Source organism: Myxocyprinus asiaticus, chromosome 38 (genome assembly GCF_019703515.2).
Source record: "Myxocyprinus asiaticus isolate MX2 ecotype Aquarium Trade chromosome 38, UBuf_Myxa_2, whole genome shotgun sequence".
Classification (NCBI taxonomy): Eukaryota; Metazoa; Chordata; class Actinopteri; order Cypriniformes; family Catostomidae; genus Myxocyprinus; species Myxocyprinus asiaticus.
The window spans coordinates 29,734,352-29,750,338 of record NC_059381.1 but is presented as its reverse complement, the minus strand read 5'-3'; the positions used below and the strand labels follow the sequence as shown (position 1 = coordinate 29,750,338).

Here is a 15,987-nt window from a genome sequence, read left to right as displayed (position 1 = left end):
ACACACACATATATATATATATATATATATATATATATATATATATATATATGTGTGTGTGTGTGTGTGTGTGTGTGTGTGTGTGTATAATTCTCTCTGTTTAGCATGCACTGTTAAGCAAGGTCATCTAGCTGTGCCGAGTCAGCTCAGCTGAATGTTGTCTAGATAGGCAGCTCACTAGGTTTTGAGACAGCGCCGATAAATGTGTATGCACCCACCCTGCCCCTCTCCAGCTGATGCCTGCGCCCTGTCAATCTCAATCCCAACAGTGTGTGTGTGTGTGTGTGTGTGTGTGAGAGAGAGAGAGAGAGAGAGAGAGAGAGAGAGAGAGAGAGAGAGCGAGAGCGAGCCAGAGCGGGTCTGCGGGGGTAAGAGACGCTCCGTGAAACATCCATGGGTGGCTGTGTGGGCAGTCATCATGATTCTTCAGGCAGTTTAAACGAAAACTCGGACGGAACCGGAGGTAGGCAACAAAGCATTTCTAGGAAATGCGTTTTAAGTCAGTTTGTGCTGTTTCGGGTCTACGCTGCGTTCACATATGCAGCTGCAGCATTTCCTTGTCTCCTCGGCTTGGTAGTGCTGAAAAACATCGTGGTGGATTTTGCATTGCTATATAAGGCACGATCGCTCCACTCAAACCCGCGCCTTGCTGTAGAAACAATTATGATTATGATTATGCAAATATTTTCATAAATCTCCCCCACCGCCCTTTGTCTTGGGGCAGTGAATCGTTCTGCATGTGACACCTTCTTCCTACTAGCTGACTAGCTTTAGCTGTGTTTGTGCCTGCATTGCTAGTGTGGCAGTGTTTGTGCTCCCTTTAATGAAATGTGGGTCATGGTTTTGGACCTGAAATGCAGAAACACGCGGGTTATTGCCCATTTTTATCTTTATCTCGCTTATTTCACACGACTTGGCTTTAAAAATCATAGTACACTCGCTTCCGCTGTATTGTTATTGTTTGAGAATGTGTATTTGAGATTATGATCAACACACACATGATTAATCACCTTTTTTTTGCATCTAAATAGTACATGAAATAATATACATTTAATACTGTCACCAATAAAATTGAAATGATACAACCAGAAAAAGGCTGTACATTCGGGATAGTTTTTAAAGTCTGAAAATTCAGGGTTTGTAATATGTGAACTCAATGTTAAGGGAATGGGAAGCCTTCCTGTTTTATTGATAGTTCACGCAGTGTTGCCAACTATTTCTCATGGGAAGTCGCCATAGGCTCGCTGAAATATCGCTAAAGTAGCTAATGCTGTCTTCAAATGGACCTGGGTCTAACAGATTTTAATTAATATGCTTAAAAAAAACTGCAAAAATTGAGTCAATAGTTGGCTGTCATATATATCAAATTAATATTATTAAAATAACGTAAAGAAGTTGAAATATCTTTGCAAAATCATTCGTTTCAATCATCTTTCCTTTCGACACGCCCCTTCAAACATCCCATCTCGGCAACTCGTGTATCATCTAGAATTCCGAGTTTCCCACTTTTAAGTACAACTTCGCTTGATCGTTCACGTGCTCGGTACATGATATTTCTGACTCCACTTGAAGGGCACGTTAATCACTTGATGACGTCATTTATTACGTAAAACGTTACATTTACATATGTAAATAAATTGACGTAAAGAGCGCTGGCAGTTCTTTAAAGGTGTAGAACCATATGTTTTTTTTTTATTTTTTATTTTTTTTATTGAACTAATGATTTAACAATCAGTATTTAAACTACTAATCATTTAGATATCGCCAATTTAACTTGTCAAACATTCAGACATTGGGGGATTTCTATTTATTTATTTTTTATTTATTTTGTTTTGTAATTAAACTGCATTATTGAACAATGACAAAGTCCAAAATTGTCCTAGCAATAGCAACCAGGGGTAGGCAGCGGTGTAGTGCTGGGGATGTTTTTTATTATTTATTTTTAAACATGGATCTATATGCTTATAATGCCTCGCATAGAGCTGTTTTGGAGATAATATGTAATATGTCTTTTTTTTTTTATTTATTTTTTTTACATATCTGTTGTGTGATGCTGAACCATCAGTGTGTATTACTTGTGCCAGTGTTACTGTATCACAATGACTTTTTGACAGTGACACCTCATCTGTTCAAATCACTTATCTCTACTAGGGTTGCCACGGTGTACAGTGTTATTGGTTTTATTCGGTACAACGGACAACACCGGTGTGAAATGTTATACCGGATAAAAAGGGGAAACATTATGAATGGAACTTCCAATATCAGTACAATAGCCTAACGAATAGAATAGCCTTAAATAAAAAATAGTTGCCTAATGAAGAGTTGGTGACCCATGATAAATGAACCTAAATAACGGATTGAAAGCCAGATGTTCTTTACCAATGTGTATCAAATTACACAGGCAGCAAAGTACGCACTCTGACAGAAGACGTTTAATTGCAGGTAGCGAATATAATGTGTATGGAGAGTCAGACGTCTCGGATTCGGAATGACACAAGAAATGCTGTTAGACACACAGACACGCTTGAAGAAACACAATTTATTATATTTTTAAGAACAGATGACAGAATTGCAGTCTCGTGGAACAAAAGGGTTCTCACTCTTCCTTTGTTTCAATCTTCTGAAATTTTTTATTTTTTTTTGAAAGAATAGTATCGTCTATGAGAATGCTGCAAATGATCTCAGACCATCTCAGCTTCGGAGGTGCTTTCGGAGGTGGAGAGTGCAACTCTGCAGGGTCACTTTATATAAAGCCTATTCATCTGTGATTAAATCATAAAATAATACAAAAACATGTTCACCTCGAACCATGATATATATTTCAGTGATTATTATCATCATTACAGTTATTATGTTTACATTTATAATTGTTTTTAGATATTAATTTGTATTAGTAATTTTCCGCCTGTTGTCATAGACGGATACTTGAGTGACGGTAAATGGAAGGTGGTTACAGGTATATGTTTTTTTTTTTTTTTTTTTTTTAACCACTTATTTTAATTGCTTTAAGTGCAGTTTGAATTTAGAAATGTCTTTGGTTTAAGTTTTTTAAATAAATGAATTCAATTTTCAATGCAAAATCACTAAAGTAAGAATATTCACTGATCCCTCAGCCGGGGGTTGATGATGTAATTGGATATTGTGATATATATATATATATATATATATATATATATATATATATATATATATATATATATATATATATGTATATTTAATAAAATTATCGTGAACATATTTCTTGTATATCGCCCAGCCCTAGGAGGGAACAAAACAAATGTATTCACACATTCAAAGTCATTACCCTTCCGAAGCAGCTAAACTGGGTCCTGGGATGAATGGTGATAAAACACCAACATTAAACCCACAACAACCCACAATATGTGATGTATTTGCCCGAGACACTGAAATACCTGACCGGTAGCCCATGATGGAGAGAATGCACAGAAGTTGGTTAATTGCCAAAGAAATGTTGCCTTTCACATCTGTTGAAAAGCCATCTTTCCAAAAGTTGAACAACACACATTTTAATTGCACTTCATTTTTTTCAGTTTTATTTGAATTTTTAGTTTAAAAAAAAAAATTAAAGTTTGAAATCAAGCTGCCTTGCATTACTGAGTAGGCTATTGCTTAACGAAAATTGCCCCATATTACCACTTACCGTCCAACCAGTGGTAATACTGGTGTTAGTCGGTTTGAACATGAACAACGCACCGGTGTGATCAGGGGATCATATCCATTTCATTCTCTCTCTCTTTCTCTCTCTCGCACTGCTAGATAATTTATCAATGCACTACTATCGCTGTAGGCTGACTTTTCTTTTCTAAATGGAGAGCATGCACATGAATTGAGGTTGAAATTGTTGCAGCAAATATCAACAACATGTAAGCTCGTCAGTCATTCGATTTACAGAACGCTAGAAAACAGAGAAAAATGAGATATCATTCACGATAGAGCTGATTTTTTTTTTTTTGTGTCGCCAGATGTGGAAGAGTGTCGCTAAAACAGACTACAAAAGTTGCTAAAATTGTCGCTAGTCACTAGATGGCTCTTTTACTCGCTAAGGGGGTCAAAAAGTCGCTAAATCTAGTGACAAAGTCGATAAGTTGGCAACACTGAGTTCACGTGCAGATTTCCGGTTGTGTGATGTTACAGATGTTGCTGCTAATGTCATAATTGAACTCATATTTTGGTGAGCAAAGGGCTGATATACAGAAAACTTCGTTTATCCTTTCCAATCACAATATGGCTCATAAATAGGCATGGTCTTAGTTGGTCTCCCAGCCTGACCAGCTAATAAGTGCCCAAAACCCCACTAAAAGTGGCCAACTGACCAGCCTAACTAGGCTGGGCGACCAGGTAAGACCAGCCAGCCAGCTGTTATGAGTGATGTTTCATCTGAAATGAAAATAATGTTTCAGAAAAAAATTAAATAGCTCATTAGATTCTAGACAAGGCCTATGGGGACAAAATTACCCTAGTGTATAGGCTAATTATTGTAATAGCTGTGACACCCTTCAGCCGGCACCACACTAGCGGACTTAGAATAACTTGATTTGGGTGGGGGGTGTCAGACTTAGCTAATTTTGTTGCTGATCTTGCCCTCCTCAGTCGGTGGGATTGTCAAACTTACTGATTAAGAAAGGAGGATAAGTATTACACTAAATGACTGCCTTAGACTTTTCTCAATGCCTCACTATCATGCCCCATTTCTCAGCAAAATAACAGAAAGAACACCATACAAACATAAACAATAACCATAAACAACAATCAGTGTTTCACACTAGCCTTTGCAATTTGTGCCTTATCATTTGCTGTTGCAAAGAAGCAAAAGAAAAGCGGCGAAAGGTTTGGAAGAGACCACATTTGTGGGGTCGCTGACAGTATGGCTTGGCAATCCTTCATAGTGAATTGGAGGTAAGAATGCGTTTATAACAGCTGATTATTACACGTGTGAAAGTTTACAAAAGAAAAATGATCCAAACTCCTTTCTTCAACCTCTATTTCATTTTATTTATTCACCAGTCAGGGGAAACAGGACACAAACTTTTCGGCCTCACTGCCTTTCTAGGAGTGGGGATAATTTTTCTTTTGTAATTGATAAAGGGCCTTGGATCTTCACACCCTATATCGGCAGAGCACAGTGATTTTTTACTTTTATGTGTGAACGTTTATAAATTGATATTAATAGACGATTAAATAAGGCATAATGTACAGTCACCAGTGACCGGCTAACTAAACTTAACACACAACTATGTATGAAATAGATAGACATTAAATATTTTTTGTAAATGTTGATTATAGATAAACAATCTTATACAAACATCTGTGAACATAGAATGCCACGATTGACCAATCACAATCAATTATTATTTGTAAGTACATAATAAGTACAATTATAATTAAGTAAATTCTCATAAATGTTATATTTATAATATAATAATTATAACTAATATATAAATTAGTGCTATAAGTCTTTTAACATTTTTAATCACAATTAATTGCATTTTTTTTTGTAATTAATTGCAATTAATCACAGATTTTAAAAGTACTGCAATTTGACACTATATAGCCTACACTTCTTTTCTTGTCAAAATTAATTTCTTTCTTTCTAAGGAAAGAAAACAAAACAATATGTAACAATATAATGCTTTATTAACATTTTCCAAATAAAGCTTTCCACAGTATAAAGATAGAAATGCACTAAAATATCACCAATTCAAGTAACATTAAACTTTTCCCAAAGTCTAAGTGGGAGTTTGGCTAATTGAAAGAACTAGTCTCCACATAGGTTGCATATTCATTGCAATGGGGATTAAATCACTTAAACTCTCATCGTCCACAATATTAATCTTCCGGTAGACTGTTCGTAGCTATCTGCTTTGTTACAGCAATCATGAAACTGCGTTCATGATTCACGTCAGAGCGTCAACGCCAGCGTCAAGTGCCGCTTTGGACTCACCCTGAAAATCGCTTGCAAACAAACACGTCTCATTCTGTGTTTTGGTGATAGTTGAAATTTGGTGTGCTTCTGTGGTAATTAAAATGCACCTTACATAGGCTGAAAAATACTTGATTTCTGTCACAAGTCCCATCTGGGCTCCATTCTCCATCATTTTATCACTGACAGGGAGGTGCTGTCAGAGATTCTTTTATTTACTGAGATAACAACCTGTGCGGCTCTATCATAGGAGAAAGTGTAATGGTCAACAAGTGTGTTATGACAGTACCGCCCATAGAATGTCTATGGGAACGCTGCATTATGCTATTTTATGTTAAGCTTGTAGGCTTCACTTGGGAGAAGGTCTCTGTGGTGTGTGTGTCAGTGTAATGACTCCGGGCCAACACATTACAAAGGTTCCGCCCTTTCAAACTAGTGTTTATGCTGTATTAACGGTAAATGCGTTATTCGCGATTAAGGAAAATTAACGTGTTAAACCTTTAAAATTAATCGCATGCATTAACACATTAATTCAGACAGCCCTAATATATAAAATATTTATAATATATAATATAATTTATCACACAGACAGGCATGTTGGCTTCAAAGAGCAATGAGCCTCTCCTCCATATGCACCGTCCATGCTCACTTTCCATTGGAGGTCATTCTTTTCCAGCAAAAAAATGTTTTGCTTCTGTCCTCTGAAAAACGTTCAGAAAACCTTTATCTATGAACTTGAAATTGCCCTAAAGCTTTGGTGTTCCCGTCCCATCGACTGCCATTAATATTTCAAACAAGCCAGACGTTGTTTGTGAAGTGATTTTCTCAGCAGAGAGTACCGACGGTCAAGGGATTAACGATGATGTAAATGAAGCTCACATCTGAAAATCGGCAGAAAACTCAGCTAGTGTGGCACTGGCTTTAGATGAAACCCAGAGCAGTTCCTAAAATTGACAGTAAACTGTATATTTAACTTGATTTAGATGTCAACAATTTAGCATCTCCTTGAAGGATGGTGGTAGTTATGCCACAAAGGACTGCATTTGTTTTCGAAGAACAGCAAGGCAGATCTCGAGAAAGGAAGAACTGAGTCATATTTGAAGTTTAAGCAGAATCTTTTAGATTCTTAAAAGTGATGTTTTTTAGTTTTTGAGATGTTAAAGTAATTTTCCTATCCCAGCTATATGCAGAGAAAACCATAAATAAGACTTTTGTAGGTTGATTCGCATGAAAATGTGTAAACTCTGTGGCGCTGTTACAACATTGCTATTTGTGCTGACTGTTTGCGCAACCAACGGAATGAGTTTGTTGCTGTTTGTACGACCAACGGTAGACCGGGAAACTTGTTGGAAACTCATTATTTTTGCCATTCAGTTTGGTGACACAAGTGCCACAGAAATGATATTTTTTACATTTTCTGAAGAGAAATTGAGTGTCGCTTGCTGTCATGATGCTATGGTGTGCTTAGTGGTTGTTAGCACGTTGTTAGATGGTTCAAGGTGGTTACTTACTGGCCCAAGCAAAACCCCCAAGTTTCTATGACATTTGTGTCTGTAGATATAGGCTCAGGTTCCTCCTTTAATGTAAGTCTATGGTTTTTTCTTTATTTATTTGTGCTATAAATAATGTCTTTAGCACACGTGCCAAAGTTTAATACATAAGGGTTAGCGCTTTTGAAAAATAGTATTAGCACAAGGACATTTTCTGTATCATGATTCTAGTTGATTTCTTAAGAACTCTTATGGCCACAGATATATATGGAATCTTAAACATTTTTCAGCGGGTTCATGTCGGGTGTTTCTGAACTTTTGTAAGGTGAAACTTAAGCATGCTCATCCAAGATGCCTCTCCCAGACTGACCAAAGGTTGTGCGATTCAACCCTTCTGTCATGCGATCCTGCTGAACTTGGCTTTTGAAAGGAGAACTATTCTTCCACTGTTTTCTTTCCACTGCCATTTTTTTGTCTTGCGCAGTACATGACGCAATCTAGAATGAACCCAAATGACAGATGATTGCCTCTATGAGAAACAAAGCTCCTGCCAGTCCTTATTGAATTATTGACATCATGTATGAAGTCGTGGCTGAGTCTCGACAGCCTGAGCTCCTCGGTCGATGTTGTTAGACTTAATTGCGTAAGGCTTGTTCTTTTGTCTTGCGATCTTTCCCCTCGCTTTCTCTCTTTCTCTTTGGATTTGTGTATCTGAGTCTCTCTCTCCGTCCTGAGTGGAGTCCTGGCAGTGCTGATAGTTCCCAGATGTCAGTACCCCCTCACACAAATGCTTCTCAGAGAGGCTATGTTCGGAATGGCATACTAGCATATACTGCTCATTTAAACAGTACCATGGCTCAGCAGACGCGCACAAGTTCATGTTTAAAGTGCTCCCATTTTACTTTCTACCTCTCCTCACAGTTCCCTGTAACTTTTAATTATTTTGTCCAATAATAAAATGCAAATAGCAATAAAACATATACTGTCTGTAAATGTGTGGATATCTCATTTAAACAAAACGTTTGAATGTATTTCAAAGATTTAATCTGCTTGACTTCAATCTGTGGGCTCTGCCTTTTTCCACTTTAAAAAACATCACAATCTGTTTCTGTTAAGGTAAAACAGGCTTGTTCAAATGCCTCTCAGGTGTTTTAATTCTCGTAAATTTAAAGGTTAGTTTTTTTTTATGGCTGTTTAAGCATTCTTGTGCCTATTTCAAGGGAGAACGCTGTGGACTACATCCAGTAACCACAGGCAGTCTATTTAACCCTTCTTCACAAGTTTTCTTGGAGCCGGCCCTGTACACTAGACCTCATTCCAAGCTTGCTTCACCTGGATTATTGGGTCACCTGATATCTTGTCTCCTTAAATGATAACAGCTAGGTTACTCTTTTAATGATAAATGGATAGTTCACCCCAAAATTGAAGTTCTGTCATCGTTTACTCACCCTCATGTTGTTCTAAACATATATGACTGTCTTTCTTACATGGAACACTAAATGAGATGTTATTGTTTTCCATACAATAAAAGTGGATGGTGACTGAAGCTAACATTCTGCCTAACATCTTCTTTTTTGATCCATGGAAGGAAGTCACATGAGTTTGGAACAACATGAGGGTGTTCATTTAAAAAAACAAACAAACATGTGCATAGAGGATGTAAGGAGGTATACCAGATGAAAACCCGCTGTCCAGAGTCTTCTGCTTTTAATTAAAGTGAAATATGAATTCAGAAAACTATTGGCTGACAGAAGTTTTCAGGAAAGTCACCCATACCTGCCTATTTGAAAAAATCGAAGACTGCTTGGCTTTAATTTCCCCAAATTCCTTTGATCTTAGAAAATGTTTTATTTCTACACTAATTTAAATTCCTGAGGTAATTTAATATTTTAAATAACACCTTTGTCAACAATGCATTTATATCCATTAGGCTATGTAGTTGATGGACGGTTTTGCTTTAGAACGAAAGCAAACGCTTATATTCAACTAGAGGCAAGCCTCATTTTTTCTAGGATTGAAAAATGATGCAAAGTAGATAAAACAGATAATAATAATAATAATAAGTATTTATTGATATAGGTTTTTCATTGAAATGGACATGACAGGTCTAACATTAGGCTACTTTGGACATCAAAATGTGTAGGCTATATTGTCATATATTTTGATATCAACAAAAAGTTCAAGAAAAGAATATCACTATATAATTTTTTTGCATGTTTCGCCCCCAAACTTATCACATGGTTATTTAATATATAAACCCTTTTTTGCTGATTAAAAAAAAATAAAAAAAAATGACATATTAAACAGTAGATGGATGGATGGATGGATATATAGATAAATAGATAGATAAAACATTATGCAGTGGAAAATATTTTTTTTTGTATATTGAGATTTGAAGTAGAATATATGTATATATTCTATATATAATATACATAGTAAAAATATGTCTGTAAATGTGTATTTTTGTTGTTTGCATGTGTGTAATGTCACAGGATGCCTTGCATCAGGCTGAGGAAACCAAGGGGGAGTTCCAGCTGATGTGTTAGAATTGATACATGCATTAGAAATGTTTAAAAATTAATCACAGAATATAAAAAGTGTCCATACATTTCACTTAAGTTAGTCCTAATGCCTTACTTATCACATTACAAATAGGTATTACAATCAGGAGGTGTTACAACAGTAACCTGCATGAGAACAGTTGAGTAACAAATGCACTTCTTGTCTTCACATACTTCATCCACAGCTTAGACATCTATGTGCTCAGTTCACGACCAGCCCATTTTACTTTGGTAAGATTAGCAGCCTCACTCCTCGGACAAAATAATGGCAACACTTTTAAATGCCATGGTAGCTCTCTAATGAATTAGATTAATGTGGGCACCTGTCCATTTGACTGACACCAGTGCATTATTTACTAAACAGGAAATGGAACTGTGATGTTAATCAGGCTATAGATTTTCTGTCCGCAACATGGAGATATGTGTGCCCTGAAGGAAGCTGGCACACTCCACAGCCCTTAGAGACAATAATTTTTTTTTTTTCTCTGAATAGAGGATCATTGTTGTGGCTCTTTTGCGTATTTATACTGCAATTTGTTTGTATTGAGTCAAAGTGTATTGTTGCTTGTATTACCACCAGAGTCATTGTGCTCGGTGAAAGCTTGATTATGGAGTGAGACCGTAACAATCTTGTGTTTTGTTGACAAATCACATTAGCTAGTTGTTAGGATCCTGGGTAGTCTGTTCTGGTTTTTATGCGATAACAGAAAGGACTATGAAAAGGAAAATATTGAATGTGCTATGAGTGGATTTGAAGGACTCAATGAAATCAGAATCCAAGTTTTATGATGTGTAGATTATGTTTGTTAGCACTGATAGCAAGTGGCAAACCATGGTTTGTGGCTTTGATGTAAACTAAAGGCTATTGGCGATTTAAAAAAGGCTTGAGCCCTAATATGTCCAGCCCTCTCAAACTTCCTGTTTCTGTAGGAAATAGGCTATTTCAACACAAGAAAGAAAACTGTCAAGCTAATTTACCGGGATATATAATACAGTATGTAGAAGATTGTTTCAATTGAAATTAATTTAAAACAACCTCATGCTAAGAACATTAATCTTTAAAACCACCTGCCTAATATTGTGTAGGTCCCCCTCGTGTCACCAAAACAGCGCCAACCCGCATCTCAGAATAGCATTCTGAGATGATATTCTTCTCACCACAACTGAACAGAGCGGTTATCTGAGTTACCATAGACTTTGTCAGTTCGAACCAGTCTGGCCATTCTCTGTTGACCTCTCTCATCAACAAGGCGTTTCCATCCACAGAACTGCCACTCAATGGATGTTTTTTGTTTTTGGCACCAGTCGGAGTATGTCGTGCGTGAAAATCCCAGGAGATCAGCAGTTACAGAAATGCTTAAACCAGCCCGTCTGGCACCAACGAGGGGGACCTACACAATATTAGGCAGGTGGTTTTAATGTTGTGGCTGATCGGTGTATAATGATTCTCTGAGGATTAGAACAACAACAGCGCCTCTTTTTGCCTCAGATGCAACAAAACCTATCAACCTTTGACTGAGGAGTATCATAGCGTGTATTGTATCATATGCCTTGTGTGGGCATGAATGTGCCACACAACAACAGCTATTTGGCTGAATGGCAAAGTGGAATTTGCAAACTTTCTAATCTCATGATTTAGATTTTATTTATTTATTTTTAGTATTTTTCCCTCCCCTTTTCATTTAACTGCTTTGCTAATCAGTTTTTATCACAAAGCTCTATGGAATACTAGATTCCAGTTGGTCAATCATGGCATTCAGCAGTGAACTATTTTAACTGTGTTCTTTTGCATTAGAAAGTCACAGTATCAGACAATAACGGTTTATTCAGGATTGTGGAAATATTGTTTCTCTGTGTCTTTCTTTGTGGTTGGAGTTTCTGGGTCATAAAGAAAGTGCTACACTGATTCACTTGCTAGGACTGAATTATTGATGGCCAATGGCTGCACTTATACTGTTTGTTGATGTTTTTTTTGCTTGTTTAAGCTGTTTGTTTTTGTTTTTTATAACTGAATATCTTACTACATCTAAATCCCACTGACTACGCCAGCTCTGAACTAAATAGAAAGTTAAAAGTGAAGTACGTTTTGCAAAGTGTGTCAACAAACGGAATTGAAAAATTAACTGTTCCACTGTCTTACATTGGTCGGATAAACCAGGTAGTCCCACCCCAAACACAGGGCATTGGTTGAGCCAATGTTGCTATGTCAGGCTATGTGGGTAAATGATGACAGAATTTTAATGTCTTGGAGAACTTTGGCTAACTGTCCCTTTAACATCCAAAAAATTACACACTTCACCTTCAATCAAGTAATACTCATTTAGTATCCCCATTAATCCAAGTCCTAGGTCATAAAAACTGTTTATGCAAGTCTATTGCAGAGTTTTTCTTGTATTGACCATTTGAATGGCATATGAACACACAGGCATCACTGACTACAGCGGCCTTGCTCCATCCAGAGCTGGGTAGCATTATCCCAGACCTCATTTGTTCTGCATTCTGCATTCCAGACTGAAAGGTTGTGTATATAATAGCAGCCAGATGTTTTACCCAATAAATATCTCTTTCTCAAATGCTCCTCAGGCCCTCTGATCTAACCGCTTGAATTTGAGCCCTTGGTAATTCTGCCAATGCTATTCACTGAGAGTCTGTATGTCTGCAGTATATTTGCAAGCTTATGAAGTGTTCAGCATGTCTGACAGTCGAAAAATGCCACTAATGCATGTATCTGCATTTTTAAGGGAATAGACTGAAGCAGACAACCATATTGAAGACCTCCTTGAATCGAACAGATGGAAGGGGACTCGAGACTCGTTTTAAAAAGTTGGGCTATTTTAAACTTTAAAGTTGTCTTTAAAATTCAATGCTCATTTCTGAATGTTCAAAAACGGTGAATGTGAATTTGTATGGCTGTTACATAGGTGCTTTAAAAGGGATAAATTAAGCTGATAATGTACTCGCTCATTGCTTTCAGACCAGAGATGTTATAAGGGGAAGAGACGACCACTTATGTATACATGGTTTGGAGAAATCTTAACACAAATGCCGGAAACGTATTTAACACAAGTATGCATATGCTTGCGTTACTGTGGCGGTAACAAACCTCAGTACTCAGTGAGGTTTGTGTCATTAAACCGGATATGTTATTATTCAGGTAAGTTGCAATAAATATATTGACTTGAACTTACTTTCTCGGCAAAATTCTCTTAAAACTGTTGCTCCGCCATGACAGTTGTTGACTTGAAAGAGAAAAAACAGTAGAAGTGGACCGTTCACACTAATGTCGCTATAGCGCTTCTTGTGGCAATGTTGTGAATGCCACGCGTACATGCTTTGAGATATGAATTGTGGTCTAAAACACATTTCATAATGCAACAGTTAAGTACTTCCATAACTACTTGTCTACAGTAAGGGCATTTTCAGACCTGTAGACAGTTAGCTTTGTTCCGAAACGGGGACTATATTGTTACAATGTTGCATTTTCTTCTTGGTTCGGTTAGCTTTCACAAGGCAACATTTCAAAACAGACCAAAACTATGTAAATAAAAGTCACATGTGAGCAAGCTGTCCCCTTATTGGTCACTATGTTTGTTCGCCGTTCCAGGATTAAGCTCATCCGTTGATATATAGGTTAAAATTACATGCCTGTAAAAAACGTTTCAAATATTAAAAATTTTAGAGCATTTTCAAGCGTCGCCAGTTAGAGGTTGTGCTCCAAATACAAATTATCCATCACTCAGATGGATATGAGTTGTAAAGTTTCCGTCATGGTTATATTTATCCGTGATTAGTTGCTTTTGCATTATTTCTCCATTGAAATGTGCCTGTTCTCACAGATCTCTCTCTCCCTCTCACGCATGAATACGCACACACACACACACACACACACACACACACAAACAGTGTGAAAATTTTTTTTATTTGTCAAAAAGTTGCTAATGCCATCCTACCCGTGTTCTGCTGCTATCCAAAAGAGAGAAACGATCATACTAAAATTACCTCAGGAACTATAAAGCAGCTCCTATTTCAAACATGCTGTTATATCTAATATAGTTGCCAAAAGGCTATCTCCACGTTTTGATGATGAATTACAGAGAAGTGCTGATCTACAGATGTCTTCTCCAAAGATCCTCAACTAGCCGAGTATCTAGGAGGAAGCCAGTCGTGAGCTACCTCATTCTGACTGTCATGGTGGGTTAAAATAATGGCGTCTGGAACAAAGTCTCTTTAAGGCAAGTTAGGTCACTGTGTGACCATATTGGTAACACCTCTGGGCAGCAATGTTCTAGTTAGGGCGTTTTCACTCCTGGCTCGTTTGGAGCGTTTGTTTTGGAACCTGGCGCGTTTTCTCCCTTGGTTCTGTTCATTTAGACATATACGTACATGGCAATCGCACTCGGATCCACACCAAAACAATCGCTCGGACCGATTGCAAACGAACTCTGGAGCAGTTAGCTTGTGGTGAGAATGCAAACCGACCCAACGTCTTTTTATAGGGATATTGTTTGGTTTGTTGGTCTATTGGGTCAGTTTGCATTCTCACCACAAGGGAACCGCTCCAGAGTTCTTTTGCAGTCAGTCCGAGACCACCTCGTTCAGGCGGTCTCGGACTGATTGTTTTGGTGTGGATCCAAGTGCGATTGCCATGTTCATATATGCCTAAACGAACCGAACCAAGGGAGAAAACGTGCCAGGTTCCAAAACAAATGCTCCAAACGAGCCAGGTGTGAAAACGCCCTAACTAGAACATTGCTGCCCAGAGGTGTTACCAATATGGTCACAGAGTGACCTAACTTGTCTTTAAGGGACTTTGTTCCAGACGTCATTATTTTAACCCACCATAACAGTCAGAAGGAGGTAGCTCACGACTGGCTTGCCTCCCAGATACTCAGTTAGTTGAGACTTCTGACCTAAGCCTGGTATCACTTAGATTTCAGCCGTGTATCTAAACCATGTGGTGTGGCATGTTTTCCACAGCAGCACCTGAGAACCCTCTGAACTCTCCACTGTTTTCCCAGCTCCAAATATCTCTTGTTTGCCTCCTCTTTCTTATATTTAAGCTATGTGTTATTAATGTAGCGCAACATGATATGCAGTGCCAGTGTATTTTTTTTGCTAATAATATGCTGCATTTATCTGGAGCCATATTTATACCATTCAACGGTCCAATCTGTAGCTTGCTCATGATACTGGCACACTTTTCCTACAACTCACTCTTTCTATTTTCTCTCTTAGTCTGTTTGCAAACATAAACATAGAGATCAAGTCATGCTGTTGCAGTAATTACATTTCAGTTTCTACCATATGTTATCAGCTCACCAAGGATAAATATGTATATTTAAAATGGATGGTTCTGGCTTTAAAATCTGATTGGATCAGCCATGTTTAAAGCTGCTGTAAAATATTAGGGGTGTAAATCGGCAGTTTCATCACGATACAATGTTGTATCTATTCTCTGAGCCAGCGATCCAATGTTTGCCAGCATCTCAAAGTCTGCCACGATATGATTTCGAGTCGATTCAGGGGCCTGCGATCGATATTACGATATTATGTGCCTATTTTACACAATCAATTATATTTATTATCTCACAAATGCAACCAAAATATAATTTGAATATTTTATTGAGCTCTCTGAAAAGTGCAAATCCGGTATCCACATTACAAAGTAAGGTACTTCAGCTATTTAAACAAATAATTCAGAAAAAATATATAAATAAATAAAGTCACATACATGTGATCATCAATCGTTTGATGACAGCTCATTGCCTTGTGGAATGAGGGAAACACTACAGTGACAATTTGTCATCTCTACAATAGACAAGCAAGTCTTTCCATCCAAAATACTTACATATCCATGACAGGAGAGCATGTGCTATCTGTATTTTTTTTCTCCTCTTGGCTACAACTTCCACAGTTGTACTGAAAAATTCTGTTACAGTTTAGTGTGATAAATGTTAGTAAGGGTGTTGATGTGAAGATGTGAAAAGTCTAGTAA

The 15,987-nt window shown here is 37.4% G+C and overlaps 1 protein-coding gene across 1 annotated transcript in view; it reads left to right on the top strand.

Moving 5' to 3' along the window:
- The first annotated feature begins 250 nt into the window (after nt 1-250).
- The window catches only part of ubtd2 (ubiquitin domain containing 2), a 45,809-nt gene continuing 30,072 nt past the window's right edge, over nt 251-15,987 (top strand). The window contains exon 1 of the mRNA XM_051677751.1: nt 251-463. Coding sequence (XP_051533711.1) covers nt 394-463 — 70 coding nt within the window. The 5' untranslated portion in view covers nt 251-393. The remainder of the gene's footprint in view (nt 464-15,987) is intronic.